The sequence below is a fragment of the Culex pipiens genome, chromosome 1, assembly GCF_016801865.2.
Source record: "Culex pipiens pallens isolate TS chromosome 1, TS_CPP_V2, whole genome shotgun sequence".
Lineage (NCBI taxonomy): Eukaryota > Metazoa > Arthropoda > Insecta > Diptera > Culicidae > Culex > Culex pipiens.
The window spans coordinates 56,013,156-56,031,944 of NC_068937.1; the positions used below are offsets into that span (position 1 = coordinate 56,013,156).

General features: G+C 42.1%; 1 protein-coding gene across 4 annotated transcripts in view; it reads left to right on the forward strand.

Moving 5' to 3' along the window:
- Window positions 1-17,786, forward strand: part of LOC120417783 (rho GTPase-activating protein 190) — an 83,855-nt gene extending 66,069 nt beyond the window's left edge. Inside the window, exons 3-13 of one of the 4 annotated variants that reach the window (XM_052706698.1) lie at window positions 4,942-5,249; window positions 5,396-6,543; window positions 6,931-7,383; window positions 7,839-9,331; window positions 9,477-9,521; window positions 9,648-10,214; window positions 10,270-10,670; window positions 10,727-11,087; window positions 11,150-11,432; window positions 12,573-12,809; window positions 12,879-17,786. In XM_052706698.1, coding sequence (XP_052562658.1) covers window positions 5,100-5,249; window positions 5,396-6,543; window positions 6,931-7,383; window positions 7,839-9,331; window positions 9,477-9,521; window positions 9,648-10,214; window positions 10,270-10,670; window positions 10,727-11,087; window positions 11,150-11,432; window positions 12,573-12,771 — 5,100 coding nt within the window. In that variant the 5' untranslated portion in view covers window positions 4,942-5,099 and the 3' untranslated portion in view covers window positions 12,772-12,809; window positions 12,879-17,786. Of the gene's footprint in view, window positions 1-4,941; window positions 5,250-5,395; window positions 6,544-6,930; window positions 7,384-7,838; window positions 9,332-9,476; window positions 9,522-9,647; window positions 10,215-10,269; window positions 10,671-10,726; window positions 11,088-11,149; window positions 11,433-12,572 lie in introns of all 4 variants that reach the window. The other 3 variants (XM_052706699.1, XM_052706697.1, XM_052706700.1) reach the window with 3 other exon arrangements.
- The last annotated feature ends 1,003 nt before the right edge of the window (window positions 17,787-18,789 follow it).

An 18,789-nucleotide genomic window follows, 5' to 3' on the forward strand; every position in this document is an offset into this window, starting at 1 on the left:
TTCACCCAGAACTGGGCATTGGCAAACGAAAGGATAAAGAGCAGGGTTCGGTCAAGGGTTCGGTAGTAAAATGGTAGGGGAAGGTGGGGCAAGACGACCATATGGGGCAAGAGGAACAATCGCTCGTACGGTAGTAATTTTTACAATTTTGATTATTTCCAGTATGAGGAATTGTTGCTAGCAAAGCAATTAGCTGATTCTACTACCACATAACCGCCAAAACGACGTAAACGCCATGGGGCATAAGATTTAATGAAGTTTTTTTCAAAACCTTTGTTTTTTTATAATATTTGGAAAGTACAAAATAAGGCTTAGGGTTTGTTTTAAGCCTCATTTTATCAAATTTCTATTTTTCCTAGATCAGTAGTGTCCCTACCAATGACATGCACCTATTACAAAGTATGATTTAACTTTTGGTTATTTTTGTTGATAGCTTTTAAAAAATCTTGTTCATGTGGGGCAAGTGTACCATATGGAATTTTAGTACGGAAAAAAATACGAATTGCTGAAACAACATATTTTATTGGGAAATAAATACATGAAAGTACTTAAAATCTGATAAACAATTGTTAAAAAAAATTTCCATACAAAATATAGTATTATTATGAAAATTTACTATTTATCATCTAAGTAATATTTTTTTCGTAAAAACGATAAATTTTTTAGTAAAATATTATTATTTAATCTAAAAATGGAAGAAACCTTTCAAATACATTCTAATCTGATGTAGGGGAAATATACCCATTTTAATCACACTAAGCCGTTCGACCAATTCTCATCACTTTTGCCGTTTTCTGCTATTAAATCAATATGTTCAGATGTTTCAACAATGGAGAGTTGCTTGTTCCCTTTTTTTGAGCTATTTATTGCTTTGGAACAGTTAAGAGCGAGTTTTTCACCGATGTGAAACAGGTCGTATCGAGGTGCTCCGATTTGGATGAAACTTTCAGCGTTTGTTTGTCTATGCATGAGATGAACTCATGCCAAATATGAGCCCTCTACGAAAAAGGGAAGTGGGGTAAAACGGGCATTGAAGTTTGAGGTCCAAAACACATGAAAAATCTTAAAATTGCTCGCATTTCCGTAAAACTTCATCAATTCCAACTCTCTTAGATGCATTCGAAAGGTCTTTTGAAGCCCTTCAAAATGTGCTATAGACATCTAGGATTAGTTTGACTTTTTCTCATAGCTTTTGCAAATTACTTTTAAAAATTGATTTTTTAAAACCTTAATACCTTTTGGCAACAGCCTCCAACACCCATACTCCCATAGGTCAAAAGTTAGGGAATTTCATGGACTATAAGCCTACGGTATTAACTTTTTGGCCAATCGCAGTTTTTCTCATAGTTTTTCGATTTTTCTAGAACAAACATTTTACAACGTTAGTTTTTGCCCTGTAGCCCAAGAAGACGGCACTTTTTGGTCTCAATTTTGTCATATTCGGAATCCTCGGTCAATTTCACGTAAGTTAGAAGTATTGGAGTTGTAATTTTGATTTAAAAAATAATTAAATAAAACATTTTTGAAAAAAGAAATAGATCTTATTTACCCTATGATCAATACGTCAAATGCTGTATCAAGTAGGCGAAAACTTGTTTACCCCTAATCCGACAAAATTCTAAATAATATTTTAATTAATTCTAAATGGCATTTTTTCCAATCAAATTCAAAATTCCAACACCTCAATCTAATGTAAAATTTTCTGAGGATTCCGAATATGTCAAAATTGAGACCAAAAAGTGCCGCTATGGAGGCCTACAGAGCAAAAACTAACGTTGTAAAATGTTTGTTCTAGAAAAATCGAAAAACTATGAGAAAAACTGCGATTGGCCAAAAAGTTAATACCGTAGGCTTATAGTCCATGAAATTCCCTAACTTTTGACCTATGGGAGTATGGGTGTTGGAGGCTGTTGCCAAAAGTTATTAAGGTTTTAAAAAAATCAATTTTTAACAGTAATTTGCAAAAGCTATGAGAAAAAGTCAAACCAATCCTGGATGTCTATAGCACATTTTGAAGTGCTTCAAAAGACCTTTCGAATGCATCCAAGGGATTTGGAATTGAAGAAGTTTTACGGAAATGCGATAAATTTTAAGATTTTTAATGTTTTTACGACCTCAAACTTCAAAGCCCGTTTTACCCCACTTCCCTTAGTCATAGAGGGCTCATATTTGGCATGAGTTCATCTCATGCATAGACAAACAAACGCTGAAAGTTTCATCCAAATCGGAGCAACTCGATACGACCTCTAGAACAAACCGAGCAGAATCTACAAATACTGCCTCTTAAAAACACTTTATATAAGCTGTAATTAATGATCAAAGTGCTGATAGGCCGATAATAGAAATAGGCTGAGAAAGGGTATAGTTCCCCTATCTAAGTGATAACAGTTCTATCGTTAGCAAATTAACATGTTTTTTTTCATGCATTGCTCCTCTTGCCCCAACGGGTTGTTCGTCTTGCCCCACTAGTTGAGTAGAACGTACGGAAAATCAAAAAATTCAAAATCATTTTTTACATTAAAAAATAGGATTTTTAATAACTTGTTCTAACAAAGTCTTAGTCAAGACCTAGAATAAGATGATTATAATAAAATCCGACAGATTTTTTATCTTTTTAATGGGTTATAACGAGCATACCTTTAGCTTGTTACACTTGCCCCACTTTCCCATACTGTGAACGGAGGGAGAGGATAAATCCCGAAATTACCGAGAGTACTTTACTCGTGGGATCATTTTCCAAAAAGTTCACCCTTCTGAAAAAAAGTGTCGATACCGGGACTCGAACCCAAGACCTTCGGCTTAATGAACCGCGCTTTGGCCGTATCGGCCGCCTTGGTTCGGTGACTAAGTGGCGGTCATTTGTCTATATTAGGGTGTTTCATCCAAACAAAAAAGTTCTCAGAATCAGGCAAACCGAGGTTCCCCTAGTAGAGGATACCCATAGGGACTCTCATGCCAAATACCAGCCCATTTGGTTGAGAATTGGCCTGTCCCCAGCGGTTCAAAGTTTACATGTAAATTACTATGGGATTTTTGTGCTTTTCGTTCAATCGTTCCTACAGGTCTGGGGACAACATGGATTCACTCGGAATAAAGACAGGTGTGTAGGGGATGGTCCAAGGAACAAATTCCAGAAGGAATTAGGGTTGTCCATTCTGTCCCCAAGGTGCGCATTGGATCGACGTCCGGTGTCTCCAGAATCAACGATTCACCCTTCAAATGTACGCATTGTCCTTAGTATGCTATGACGGCTAGCTGAAAATTACGACGCCCCATGTCAGACGGTGAACACGTGGCAGAGCATCCACTCAAGTTTTGGCTCAGAAACATACTTTAAAGTAATAAAATTATAATTTTTGATGTTCCTGTAACAATTTGAACTATTCCAAATAACGTAACATGATGATTTTGTAATAATAATGCAATCGATGCTTCTTCACGTGTTCACCGTCTGACATGGGGCGTCGTAATTTTCAGCTAGCCGTCATAGCATACTAAGGACAATGCGTACATTTGATGGGTGAATCGTTGATTCTGGAGACACCGGACGTCGATCCAATGCGCACCTTGGGGACAGAATGGACAACCCTAATTCCTTCTGGAATTTGTTCCTTGGGCCATCCCCTACACACCTGTCTTTATTCCGAGTGAATCCATGTTGTCCCCAGACCTGTAGGAACGATTGAACGAAAAGCACAATAATCCCATAGTAATTTACATGTAAACTTTGAACCGCTGGGGACAGGCCAATTCTCAACCAAATGGGCTGGTATTTGGCATGAGAGTCCCTATGGGTATCCTCTACTAGGGGAACCTCGGTTTGCCTGATTCTGAGAACTTTTTTGTTCGGATGAAACACCCTAGTCTATATAAACCACTCAATGGGATGCACTGTTTCAATGAACGAATGAACACGATTTGTTGTTGTTGTAAACGCGAGAGGTCTGTACTCTCGCCTAGAGGGTGACGAGCGGAAATTCCCGAGAAATTTTGTATTTATAAATAAATATTGAGCAAAATAGTATAAAATTGAATTATATTCTACAGGTACATAGAAAACAATATTCATATATAAGATATATTTACAGATGTTCATTTTTTTAGATGCTGCTGTAAGGTCGTTGCAAATATTTTTCATATGGATTTTTTCTGATAACTGTAAATATTTCTTTAAAGAATATTTACAGTTGACCTTAAAAATTACAACAAAAAAACAGTTTAATTTGTTGTTTTGAGTCGTTGTTTATCATATTGCGAAATTCCCGATGCTAGGAAATCATATATTAGCTATATTAGTTTTTTTTTACAAAAATCTTTTAAAAAATCACTCAGTGCGAATTAAGATTCGTAAATATTTTAAACTACAATTTCGAGTCTTAAAAGCTCAAGAAACGATTTTGTATTTGCAGATTCAGAAAAAAATCAAATGGTTGGTTGATGCCTTCCTCATTCCTAACGAAAAATGGGAAACACACTTGAATTTAAAGAGTTTCGGATCATGGCATTGATTTTGCAACTGAAAAAAATAGAATAAAATAAATTAATTAAAAATTCGGTTCGATCCGGAATCGGGTCGCCTCTTTTCGGTTGATCAAATAGAAGACAAAAATATGTTTCGTTTGCAAATTGGTGCACTACAGCCCGATTGAGAGTCCATAGTCTAAAATTTTAGAGTCAAATTCAAAGATTAAATAAATATTTTTTTCTAAAACAAATTCAACCTTTTTTTTATTCTTCATTTTCCAAATATGTATAATTTGACTTTTAACCTCAGTTCATTTCGAACAGTTAAGAAAATTGTGTTCGATAATCTCTTTATTCCACTTTTAACCTCGCACTGCTACCCTGCTGAAACAGAAACCAATATTTTACACCGCGCGAATTTATCACTGACGCAACCATTTCATTGCTCTCTTTTTGATCTTTCTCTCATTACGCCAGAATTATCTCATCAGAGCCAACAAAGAAAGACACAGACAGACAAAAAGTTGCATCGCCGGGGCCAATCATCATTATCAACATTTGCATAAATTGAGCAGTGACCGCGCCGCCGCCACCGCCATCCCACCTGCCGCAGCCTCCGCCTCCGCCGCCGGATAATGAAACAGATCAATGTCGCCGTGGTCGGTGTTTCCGGTGTCGAGAAGGAGAAGGGTCAGCTGGGCGTGGGCAAGTCCTGTCTGTGCAATCGGTTCGTGCGGCCAAAGACCGACGATTACGCCATCGATCACATCTCGGTGCTGAGTCAGGTTAGAACGTCGTTTGAGGGCATTCAGCCCTCGTGTTGGTGGATCTTGGTGCGTTTGACAGTTGAAAGGTTGAATTCGCCAAGATCCTTCAATGTTTGGTAATATAATTGTTCTTTGTACTTTACTAACATTCCTTCTCTTAACAGTCCGACTTTAGCGGCCGAGTCGTCAACAATGACCACTTTCTGTGGTGGGGAGACGCACGCAAGACGTCCGACGAGGGCGTTGAGTACAACTTCAGCGTGGTCGAGCAGACCGAGTTCGTGGATGATGCCACCTTTCAGCCGTTTAAGGTGGGAAAGATGGGGGAGCCTTACACGAAGCGGTGTTCGGCCATTCGGCTGAGCTCGCAGGAGAAGCTCAAGTACATTTGCAAGAACCAGCTGGGGTTGGAGCACGAGTTCGAGGAGATCGTACTGCCGGAAGGGCGGTTCGTGGTAGATGGTTTCGTGTGCGTGTTTGATGTCAGCATTGTGCCGAACCGAACGGTCGAGAAGCAGGTCGAGTTCGTGACGCACATCATCAACAATGTCCTGAAGAACAAGAAGCCGGTCGTGCTGGTTACCACGAAGAACGACGACGCCAGCGATTCGTACATCCGGGAAGCGGAGAAAATCTGCGCCCGGAAGGAGTACAAGGGACAGATCGTTATGGTGGAAACGTCCGCCCACGAGAGCATTAACATCGACCAGGCCTTTATCGTGCTCGCCCAGATGGTCGACAAGGCGAAGCAACGCTCCAAAATCGTATCGTACGCAGAAGCGGCCAAACAGCGGACAGACCTGCTGAATGCAAGCTCCGAGTACGTCACACGATTAATCCGCACGCAAATCACCGATCATCGATCGATCTGGACCAGCTCCTCGAAGAAACTCGCCAACCACAAAGAGTGGAACGACTTCCTAGAGTTGTTCGGCCAGGAAGCCGGTCAGCGCATCTTCCGGCGGCACATCAAGAAACTCCGCGAGGACTACCAAGCCAAGAAGCTGCAAAGCTACATGGACTCGTTCGCGTGCGTCCTGCAGGAAATCCTGCCCGACATGAACAGTATTAACATGGAGCTGGAGACGTTCAGCGATTGGCAGCTGATACGGAACTACTTCCGGAACCACGTCGAGTACGAGCAGTATTTCTTTGACGCCGTCGAGCGCGGTGGTAGCTGGGCCGAACTGAGCGACATGAGCGATATGGAGGACGAAAGCCGGATACCGTTCGACATCCTGGACACTCCGGAAGCGGAGACGGTGTTTAAGAACCACATGAACGCCCTGCAGCAGGAACAGAAGCGACTGGAGTGAGTACCGATGGATTTTGTGTGTTTGTGGTAGACCTTGTAGGAAGGCTTGGTGGAGGTGGCTTCTTCCGGGAGCAACCTCCACCACCTTCGCTTGATGTGCAATTGGCTTGTGATGAATGCCACTTTTTCCAAAACTTGAGCGGCTTTGTAGTAACGTAATTTGATCGTGTGGATGTGAGCATCAGCGTGCGTTTGAATCTAACTAAACTCTTTCTCTTGTATTTACTCCCTGTCTTGGCTTGCATTGTGTTGTGACTGATTATTAAAAACTGATTTCAAAACCCTAAAAGGATGCCAAAGAGGTGATTTTGAGTGCATGACCTTAACGCGGGCGCCCCCAACTAACTCGAACTTTCTTTTCGTCCCACCCCATTCGAAACACAGATGGAAGAAGCAGTTCAAGAAGCTGCTGGAGGAAACCGGCTACGTGACGCCGGGCAAGCAGCTTTCGGAGGTACGCGTGCTCTTCATGGGCCGCGAGTGTTTCGAGGCGCTATCCGAGCACGACTGCCAGCAGATCTACGACAACCACCAGCGCGAGCTGATCGAGACGGCCAAGCACAACTTCCAGGAGCTGCTGATGGAGCACGCCGACCTGTTCTACCACTTCAAGAACATCGAACCGTCGGGGACGATCACACAGAACGACATCAAGGAGATAACGGACGTGCTGCAGGAGGATCTGCGGTACAAGCTGCTCGATCGGCTCGATCAGGACCGGAAGCTGATGCTGTTTCAGCATCTGGGCTTTGTGCACTGCCCCATCCGGGAGCACTGTCCGGCGTTCCCGAACTGTATGGATGCGCTGATCGAGCGGATACTGCTGGCGAATCAGAGGTAAGTGCTCTGTTCATATTTTCACTCGACAATCGACTTGGGACGTGAGATTCAAGTACCTAAAATATCACGACAGGAAGCTTGCGATGGCAACGCGACATCATTGCAAAATATTGGATTGACACCGCAGACAGAGCCCTTCGAACTGATTCGAAGTCTTATTTTTCGCGAACATGATGTTTTCGCTCTTTGTCAAACAATCAACTGACAGTTCATTTTCTGTTTGGCAAGTCGACTGAACGGCTGTGTCGACCAATCATGCGTTTGACAGTTTACAGTTTACACACATAATGCGGAACACACTGAATGGTTACTTTTCGAGTTTAAATTAGTGCTGTCAGGGCAGGATGTGAGTTCAGTTTAACGACATTACACGCTTATAATTTTTCACTGCACTTGATTATTCATTTATTTCTATTTTTTCAATTAAATTTTAAAATTTAATTTCTCACCAGCCTACCAAACCCCCGCTTCGCCCAGAAAGATGGTCAACTGCAGCTGAACCTGATCGTGATTGGGCTGGACTACATCGCAAACGACTTCATAGACAAGGTGCACCAGCACTGCAACGACAACGGCGAGTACATTGTGGACGGGCAGATCTACGGGCTGAGCATCGAGACGATCAACCGGGAGAACGATTCGTTTTCGTTCGATCTCGCGTCCAAGGGGTTGATCTGTTGCTACTCGAATCGGCAGACGTTTACGTACATTTACGAGATACTGGATCGGCTGCTGCTGGACAACATCGACTTTAAGGACAGTGTAAACAACCTGCACATTGTGTTTATGAGCGACGAGAAGAACAGTGAGAGCACGTTGCAGGCACTGCAGAGCGATGGACAGTCGTTGGCGGAGCGGTTACATTGCGTGTTTATCGACGAGAATGAGTTTTATGCTTCCGGTCAGGAGACACGCTTTGTGGAAACCACGCTGAACAGTGTGATCGACTCGATTCCGTTTGAGGATCTGAAGTACGGGATGAACCTGGCTGATTGTCCGGACTTGCGCATCATCATGTGTAACTTCTGTGGAGATCCATTCTCTACGGAGAACATGCTGAGTTCGATGATGATCGAGCAGTCTTGCATCAATGCTGGCGAGCGGAACATCATTTTCGAGATGTTTCTGGGTGATTCAAAGCGGCGCGTAGAACTTATTCTGTCATCGTACCACGGAGCGAACGCGTTCCGGGATGATCTGATCCACGGGTTCATCCTGCTGTACTCCAGCAAGCGGAAAGCTTCCCTTTCGACGCTGAGTGCATTCTCGCTAAACATTCCGAATCTCCCGATGCAGATCGTTTCCGTTTCCGAGCAGGGTGGAGTGAACGCATTCTTCAACAACGAAATGGCCCAGATGCTCATCACCGAAGGTAACTCGATCGCGGACAAACTCCGGGCGCACTTTGCCACCGCTTCCGACGAGGACAACCAGTTTAAGTTTGCCTCGTTCGCGCCCTTCCTTAAGGAAGTTTGGGACAAGAAGCCCGAGATCGAGCACGCCTTCAACATGGAGGAACCGCTCACAATCGATTCCGGCGAAGGCACGATGGAACATTCCATGCATCATCACCATCAGCAGGCTCCGCAGCCTCCACCGCGGTACGAAAGCTATCTGATCAACGGATCGGCAACGACGTACCGCAGCCAGCACCAACATCCGCACGCACAGCAGAAGATGTTGTTCGACAACCGATCGGTCAACTCGCTCGACGATCTGGACAACCTGAAGCAACACCAGCAGCAGTACTCCAACATGTACTACTACGAAGACAGCAGTGATTTTGACAAGGGTGGCAGTAACCAAGGCTTCCAGATCTATCCGCCTCCGACGACGCCGCCAGAGCCGGCTCCACCAGATCACTTGCTAACTCCTTCGTCGATCCTGCGCCAACTGAAAGCCAACACCGTGTCGCAGTCACAGAGCAGCCTCGAGGAGATCAACTGTAAGTATCGACAACTGCTACTGTAACAACTCTTACACAAACTAACTGCGGTTCAGCGGTTCCCCATACGCATTGTACTAATCCGGTATCCTGAAATGTCTCTCCCTTTCTCTCTTGTTTCTGGTTCTCATGCGCATTCACACAGCCGATGTCAGTGGATCCAAGGATTCGATCAACACATACGACTCAGGTTATTACGCTTTAAATTCTCTAATACATCTTTTCATACCGTACTAAATGTAGTGGGGAAACGGGGTTGTGGAAGTTACCATCTAATCTTAAAGAGGCTAACGCTTGTCTCCTTGATCGATCGCAGGTTGGTTAGACGACGGCTTCCTGATTCCGAAGCAGGACAACAAGCACAACGAGGACATGTGGAAGAATGCCAACACGCACCACGCGTTCACAACAGGTAGGAGGCCCAACCAGAGTTCGTTCGCGAAGAAGATCCGTCCGAAGGGACCGAGCCAAACGCTGAAGCAGCCGGGCAAGCTGAACCTGAAGAGTTTCGCCATCGTGAACGAAGCGATCGCCCGGATGAATCTGGGCGGGGACGGACAGCAGGCAACGGGCGCCGGTGGGCAACCCATGACCGAGAAGGAGAAAAAGAAAGCCAAAAAGCTGCTGCAGCAGCAGCTGGAGAACGCTCCACTTGCGGCACCGGAGGACGACAGCGAGGACTACGAGGACGAAGCCGGCTACGAGCAGATCAACGATGCGTTCAGCGATGCGGTGAACAACGTGGCGAGTCAATTATTTACCACCTTTTCCGGTGGACAACGGCAACCGGTGGACGTTGTCGGCCAACAGCAACAGCAGCAGGCGTTGGCAGATATGGCCGGTGGCAAAGCCAAGCTGAGGCAGCGACGCGAGAAGGAGCAAAGTGAGTGTTATTTGACAAAATGTTATGAGGACTACGCTAACACGGTGCAATTAAGCTTCTTCTCTGTCCACAGTATTCAACATTCCAGAGTACTCCGACTCGGAGAGTGATTCCAGCTCGTTGGAGCGAAAGCGCGGTACGGACGGCTACTCGAAGATCAACCGAAAGCCGCAAGCGCACAAGCGACACCGCAAGAAGCGCGCCGCAATCCCGGTGCAACCGCCGAAGATCCCGCTAGGTCCGTTCGGCGCGGGCGGTGGTGCCAGCGGAGACGGTGGCGTCGGACCTCCGATGATGGTAGGCGTTCCGGGAGGGGGTTCACTGGGCGCAGCGCTTGCAATGCCCATGATGTACCAGAAGCTGAAGAACGAGAAGAACATTGGGCTGGACAAGGACAAACAGGAGGACGAGTCCAGCATTGACGTGTCTTCGCCGCGGGACAACAATTCACCGATTGTGAGTTCAGTCAGTATTTAAGTTGATGCTTGAAACTGACTTTTTTCTATCCGCAGTTTGGCGTCTTGCCGAAGACGGGTGACCGGGAAAAGCTCATCACCAAGCAGAAGAACTGGTTCGGCAAGGAGATCGACAGCAGCAAGAGCAGCTCGAAAGAATCCAAGGAGTCGGCGGAGGCCAAGAAAGCGGCCGCAAGGGCGGCCAAGACTAGCGGTAAAAACGCCAAAAATGCTCCGCTCGCGATTCCGCAGCAACCGTCGCTGGCCAGCTTCAAGCAGTCGGACAAGAACTTGGTGCCGCTGTTTGTGGAAAAGTGTGTCAAATTCATCGAGCTCGAGGGACTCGACTCGGAGGGCATCTACCGAGTGCCGGGCAACCGGACGCACGTCGATCTGCTGTACCAGAAGTTTGAAGAAGGTAAGGAGTTAACGGAAACCAAAGTAATCACTAACGCTAATGCATATTTTGTTTCAACGCAGAGGTCGACGTGGACATCGAGAAGCTGGACATTCCGGTGAACGCTGTCGCGACGGCGCTCAAAGATTTCTTCGCCAAGCGACTGCCGGCCCTATTTAGTGCCGACATGATGGCCGAGCTGGAGGAGATTGCCGGATCGCGGCCGCTGCAGGCCATCAGCAGCAGTCTCAGCATGGAGGTGAAGGCGGACCGAAGCTGCAGGTTGATTTCGCTGCGCTCGCTGCTGGGGCGGCTACCGCCGAGCAACTTTGCCATTCTCAGCTTCATCTTCCAGCACTTTGTGAGGTGAGTTTCATTTCCTTAGAACATTTCAAGTCTTGTGGACTTAGAGAACTACTGGTCTTATCACCGTTTCGTACATTATACACTTTGTTCTTCAAAAAAGATTGCCGGGTATGATTCTTATCTGAATTTTTCCGTCATCTCCTCCAACGATCTGTCTACAATATCCATGTCATCAGCGGAGCAGATAACTCGACTAGATCCGTTGATTAGCTAAACTAAACTGAAAGAGAGGCCAGAGATACAGTTGGCTTGCAGCATTCCCAGGACACCAGCTTGATACGTCCCTTCAAAATTCTTTGTTCGCTCCAACAGACGACAGAAGATGATTTGAGACAGCACTATGAAAGCCGCGTTGCGAAGAGTCTTGGCTCGGTAGTTCCCCCGTTCAACTGGTCCCCCTTCTTGTAAATCGAACATATCTGTTTTCCTTGACAATCTGTTGTTAAGACGCCTCTCGTTTACATTAGACTAATATTTCAAAATTCCAGATTTTCTTTCAAATTCGGTGTCTTTTCGAAGCTGACCTGTACCTGTTTTGATTCTTCTGATTGATTATCCAAGTGACAACTCGAGTACCTGTCAAAACCAAAAACAACAACACCCCAGTTAACTCAATCCGAATTCTGAAACGGAATCTAATCCGTGTTCGAACCAGTTGTTGCGTTTGAAACGGAATTTGTATACGAATCTTATTAGATTCCGTTTCAGAATTCAGATTGATTTGACTGGGAAGTGTTTTCCATAAGAGAAAGTTTCCGTTTGAAACGGAATTTGTATACGATTCTAATTATATTCCATTTCAGAATTCGAATTGAGTTAACTGGGTCTGCACTGGAAACCCTTCTGTCAACACCCCAGTCAACTCAATCGGAATTCTGAAATTGAATGCAATTCGCATCGTTTACGTATTCCGTTTCAAACGCACCGGTTGTTGCGTTTGAAACGGAATACGTTAACTGGGACGTTGCTATGCAACCACACTGTCAGTTTTGACATTCCACGATTCCACCTTTTGTTGAGGCTGTCAGTTGTGTTTATCACTTCGTGCAGCTGCACTCTAAAATAGTGTTGATGACAACTGATTACTATTTAGCCATCACAAATTCTTACCCAACGCGTTTCAACTTTGCTTCCGCCCAGGGTCTCCGAGAACTCCAAGCTGAACAGCATGGACAGCAAGAACCTGGCGATCTGCTGGTGGCCCACGCTGCTCCCGATTGAGTTCACCGACATGATGCGGTTCGAGACGATGCGGCCGTACCTGGAGGACATCGTGCAGACCATGATCGACCAGTTTCCGTTCCTGTTTTGCGGCGAGGAAGCATTCGTGATGGTTTGATGCGGCGCCGGCGGCGGAGTGACGAACGACGATCGCGAGTGAGTTGTTGATTAGTTGTTTAGTTTATTCGTGTTTTTTATTTGATATTTTTACGTTTATCCGCGTAGCGAGCGAAGATTTTAGTACTTTTGTTTTGTGGATGAGAGTCGTCGGGAGCAAGAAAATGCGTTTTGCAGTACGGACAAATCTTGAGAGCATTTTTAGGGTTTTGAGTTTTAACAAAGAGTGTTGCGTACAATTTTAGCTAGGCATTTAGAAATCAAGTCAAATGTTGCAAATTTTATCTTCGGTTAGCTTCCGGAAGAGGAAACCTTAACCCCCACTCTGTTCACACAGCGGATGAACTCTAAACAGCAAGTGAAAATATATAGTCGTGTAATTATAGTGTAACGCTTTACGAGAAGGTGAAAAAACAAATGCGATATGGTATGTTAGGTAACGAAAGATGCTTATAATTGTTTATGTCTTGTAATTTCTAAAAATGAAAATTTAAAAAAACACGCAATTCGATCCAAATGAAACGAGCATGCAATTGTGCTGATATTTTTTGTCCATAAGTGGTATATTTATTGCTTAAGATGTCAAGCTTGAGCAGCATCATATATTTTTGCCCTTCTAGTTTGGTATTTTGAATTTTGCCCCACTAGTGCTGGGCTTTAAAGTTAAGGATTCGCTACTTATTCCAAACAGTAAAAAAACAAAACATCAACATTCTACAGATTCAGAGATATTTTAGCTGGTTTATCAGTGTATTTGAGCAAAGTATGAAACAAATTGTATATTTACCTATGTATATTTTTAAGCAACGGCAATGCTCGAATAGTAAAACAAACACACACACACACACAAACAAGTAATCATCGGAATGTAGAATGTCACTAAATATTACCGTAAGAGAATTCAACAAGTTTGTGGTGATAAACGTATGTAATAATGGTTTTGTAGGCTTTAGTTTGACTCGTGACGACGAATTGGAATACGCTTGACCAGTGTTGCGTAAATGTCCGAATTTTAGCCATCTTTTCAGTAGGTAACCCTTCTCTTTAAACTCCATTTACCTTAATTATGCTCTACCCAACAATAAATACTTCCAAATCAAACAACTTTACGTTTTACAGTTGCAACTCAAAACCCAGCATTTGACAGGTCGTTATTGCTAATATTTACCCAAAATTGGGTAATTCTAATGATCGTGTAACCTTGCTCACCTTTGCTATGTTTGCTTTGGTTGTTTGACAGATCAAGGTAACCAATGCCAAAGGTGCGCTAACAAGGCCTGTCAAACGGAAAGGTAAGAGCCACGCGTGTAAAACGCCAACTCAGACGCTGAGACTAACGAAACGTGCCATCTTTTTAGAGTCCCAAACAACGAATCTTTTTATTATATTATTTTTTCCACCCCTTAAAAATTTCCTCAACGAGAGAGACTATGAACTAAATGACGCTTCCGTTAACGCGAACCTATAGAACGCTATATAGAATGATTTCATCCAACATGAACACGTCCTTCCTTGTGTAGTAACTAAAAACAAATATTACTCATTTACTTATCGCAAAAAAAACATATTTATAGACACCACACACTAAACAGTGATTGTAGAAACGAGTGACACAGTGAGAGACAGAGAGAGAAAGTGATGCGCTTCTTATGTATTTTTTAACGTTGGTTTACAGTTTTTATTTTCTACAAAACGATGATTTTAATTTGATTAAAACACCGCAAAACTAGAATGTAACGCAAACAAAAAGAAAACACACATTACGAAGTAAGTGAAAAAAAAAACAAGTGTGAAGGCAAACAATTCTCCGTTCTTTAGATAGCAAGTATTTTTTAACAAATGAAAGAGCAGCGAGCCGCGCGAGAATCCCGTAGAATTTACCAATTGAAGCAAAACCAGAATTAAAAGGCCTGGTAAAATCTAGTGTGCGTTGGATTATTAATGAAGAAAAAGGAAACAAGTGCAAAACTTTAGCTCGCGCAGGTGCGCGGGGAGTCATAAGAAACGAATCAATTATGTGAAACCAAAACAAAGCATAAACACTGCATTGAAATAAAAAATTATTGCAAAACAAATAAGAGAAATACTAAAAAACAAACAAAATCGTGTTAAATGTGTATAGGTGTATAAATAAATCGTCAAGTTGAAAATTTTTAAATCAGCATCAAATAAAAACAAAAACAAACACAAATGAAATGGCAAAATCTGTGAACTGTGTGTAGAAAAAACGTTCGGTTTTGTGTTGCGTAATTTTGCGACCGAACGTGGTTGAAGAAAAAAAAACTCATGATTCCAAGTCCTAATTTGATCAATGTGATATTGTAAACGCATAGAAGTTACACACACACTCACACAGACACACACACACAAAGGGCGCGGTGAAATGGAGAAAAAAGCTTATGCAAAGGCCAAAATCGGATCAAAAATAGTTTGAAAAGCAGTTCGGCAGAATTGGGATACAAAAGCTTGAGAGGTTAATGGACTGAACTTGAAAATTTACTTTGAAGAAAAAAAATCGAGATTGAATTAGATTATACACGATTGTAGGTACTCTCAATTTCTTCAGATTTTCCATTTTATTATTTTTTTCAAAGAACCAATAAAACACAATTGAAAAAGAAAATTGAATCCATTTTATAATAGACGTATCCAGTTTGAAATGGCCGCTAGGTGGCCAATGGTGTTAGAAATGACAGCTTCCATGTATTTGAATATGCGAGCTCAGGAAAACTCAATTTTTAAGCAATAAAAATGATAAAAGTATTGATTGATTAGGTGCACAAAATGTGTCTAGAATATTATTAAAATAAAAACTGTTCGAAAAATTTGCAATTGAGATAAGTACACCATTCGATTCAGCAGGAATTTTGGGCACCAAAAATATATAGTTTTCATATGTTAAGCATTTTATTTTAGAAGAAAATTAACAAAAAGTATGAAAATCGAGACATTTAGTATGGGAGCTGTCAAATCTCTCACCATCAAAAAGCAGCGTTGAGCTTTCGCTGGATTTGTCTATTGAAGATCATGTTTTGTGATTTCACATTTCTCCAGATTATATTTATTTAAAATTTATTTAAAAATGGTTCTTTTCGCGTCAGCGTGTAAAACGAAAACAAAAAGCTGTCAGTGACAACCTGTCACTTTTCAACTACACGGTTATGCAGAACGACTAATTTTGGTCTTTTTTCTCAAATTTCCTCTACGTTGAACCTAATTGAACCTAATTGAAGATGTGAATTTGGAATGTTTTTTTGTTCAATCTTTATTTTTTTTTTAATTTTATGGTTTTGTTTTCATAATGATTGAAAATTAATTGCTTGCTACATACGTTTTATTCAATTGATGTATGCATTGTTTTTAGAAGTTTAAAACAATTTGTTTTATTATTTCAGAAAACGTAAAAATGTTGTACAAAATTGAACGAACTTTAAAGAAAAACAAAAAATCTAGAAATGAGTAAGAAAACCCGCGACGCCATGTGTGTAATTCTTGTAGCTTTTTATGACAAACAAAACTGAACTGCTTGTGTAAAATGTATCGTGATGTTAAAATCAAAACCAAAATTAAGAAAACAAAAATCGCAAAATGCTGCAACCGACAACGCAAACGCACACACGCCGATCAAATTGGTTCTTTCAGTGCAAATGTAGTGTGACAAGAAAGAGAAAGAGAGAGAAATAGCGAAAACCCTAACCTCTAAACTACGAGGAGCAGTAACTGAAAACTATAGTGATTGTGATTGTAACGTAACCCATCTCACGAGAATGATTTTCCTCCTCAGTAAACTCAGAAATTTGAAGAAAAAAAATCCCACTCGGTTAGAATGAATAGAAACAGAGAAAATACTCACAGAAAGAACAAGAACAAGTTACCGCAAACGATAAAATCAGAATGTAAAACGGAAAAGTAAATATTTTCACAGGAACTGAAAGTTTTGCACCTTCTCCAAAATCATCCCTTTAAAAAATAACGATATTGGTGTGATATATTCGCCATCCGGAACGAACACAAAAACGACGGCCATTCTGTCCACCAAAACAAGATGGCGGCCAGGTTTGACAGAACACAAGCGCAATAGCAGTGCAGTTTGCGTGAAACACTCAGATCAGTAGTAATAGTGGAACGACAAATGAAAGTACTATTTAAAACTGATAAACCAAACAAGTTGTAAATTCGTGTCTTGATGCAACCAAAATCTCGGTTTAAAAATATTGAAAAGATAAAAAACGCCAAAACCAATGAAGCTCATTGTTTTCTCCCCTTGTCATCGTTTTTGTAAGCAATCGGCTAGTTGTTCTGAATAAACAAAAAAAAAGTAGCAAAACACCTACACCTTACACACAAACACACATACACTCACCCAAGAATGTAAACAAGCATTGGTTAGAGTAATAAAAGAAACTTGTCCTCTTCCCCTAATGAAATCTCCTCGGCATGAGCACCAGCGAAGCCAAGAGGTCCTTCATTTTTCCTTTCCATCGTTTGTGCACAAAAAACTAACGAAAAAATGTCACAAAAATGAGTAAAAATAAACTAAATGTTGTTACACTCTGTATTCTAGAAATTACGAATGAAAGAAAAGAATAAAAACCTTAACAAAAAATCGATGTAACACGAGTTGGCACACTTTTCTCTAACAGTTTCCGTTTTTTCCCTAAAATAGTGCGCGTTTGTTTAACGTGAAAAGGTTGCGGAATTCAATTATCAAGAGTTAAAAAAAGAGCCAAAAACACACTCAAAACAACAACAACAAAAAACAACTAGATAGAAGCGACATTAAACCGAACATGAAAAAATAATAAACAAACAAAAGAAATCCCCCGTCAAAAAAGGAAACATTCTGTTAGTTGTTCCCCCCGCGCAAAGCCAAGAAAGTTCTTGTTTTTTATTCCATCCAACCGACTTGAACAAAAACGAGATTAACATGTGCGGCAGCAGCAGAGAAAGAGCAAGGATCTAGGCGAAGCAAAAAACAAGAATCTTCTTTACTTGCTAGCTTTTTGTAAGACGTTTTTAACAAAATGGAAGAAAAATCGCAAAAAAATGAACAAAACTAGTATTGAATGTGTCAAAGCAAAAAAAAAACTGGTGGAAATTGTTTAAATATATGAATAAAAATTAGACAAATGGAAATTACTTGAAATAGACTGAAAGAAAGACTCTAAATCTGGGGAAACGTTTGAAAGGGGCGGTACGACATTTTGTAGAGTCGCAACCGGGACTCCTTGAGACACGACATTCCGAACGCAGCACCATCGCTGCCGATCATAACCTCCCAACTGACCTCATGTCCGCTTCCGTCGTGTCCTGCTCTGGATTCCACCAACCGGTTCCGCGCCAAACGTTCACTCTCCACTGTTCACAGCGTCAACATAACCACGCGCCTCTTTTCATGCACTGTCAAAAACCAAATACACGCTTCAGTAAGGAATAGTCTGTTTCGGGTTATTATTACCCGGTCAATAGAGCTATCTAAGCCCGATCTCACGTACTTGGAATGAAAAGCCGTAAGAGCAATATCGTACCGCTCTTTTGAAATGTTTCTCCAGAAATTTGTTCCAAATAGTTATAAACTGTGATCTACGAGAAAGTCGACATCAAACCAAGTAATGGTACGTTCGTTTGAAGAGCCGGTGTGACAGTGAGTGCTGCACTCGTCGGTGCCAGTTTTGGTTCAATCGACCGTCATTTGTCAGTGTGCGTGGAACTCGCATGATACTGAAAAAATATCGAGTGCGGCACTAGAGTTGCAGTTCCAAGATGGCGGACAAAAAAAAACATACGTTGCCAGTGCCGGTTTATTTTGCATCGACCAATCTGTTTACCTTGACAATCTGTGTTTCTCAACACTTTGATTGCACACACAGTGACACATGCGAGAATCCGCGAGCAGCATTCAACCGCTTAATGAATATCTTCAAATTCAACTATTCGCTTTCGCTTACATTTTCACACCGCTTTAGATACAAAACTGCTCCCAACATTCGGCAACATGTTCTTTTGAACATTAGTTAGT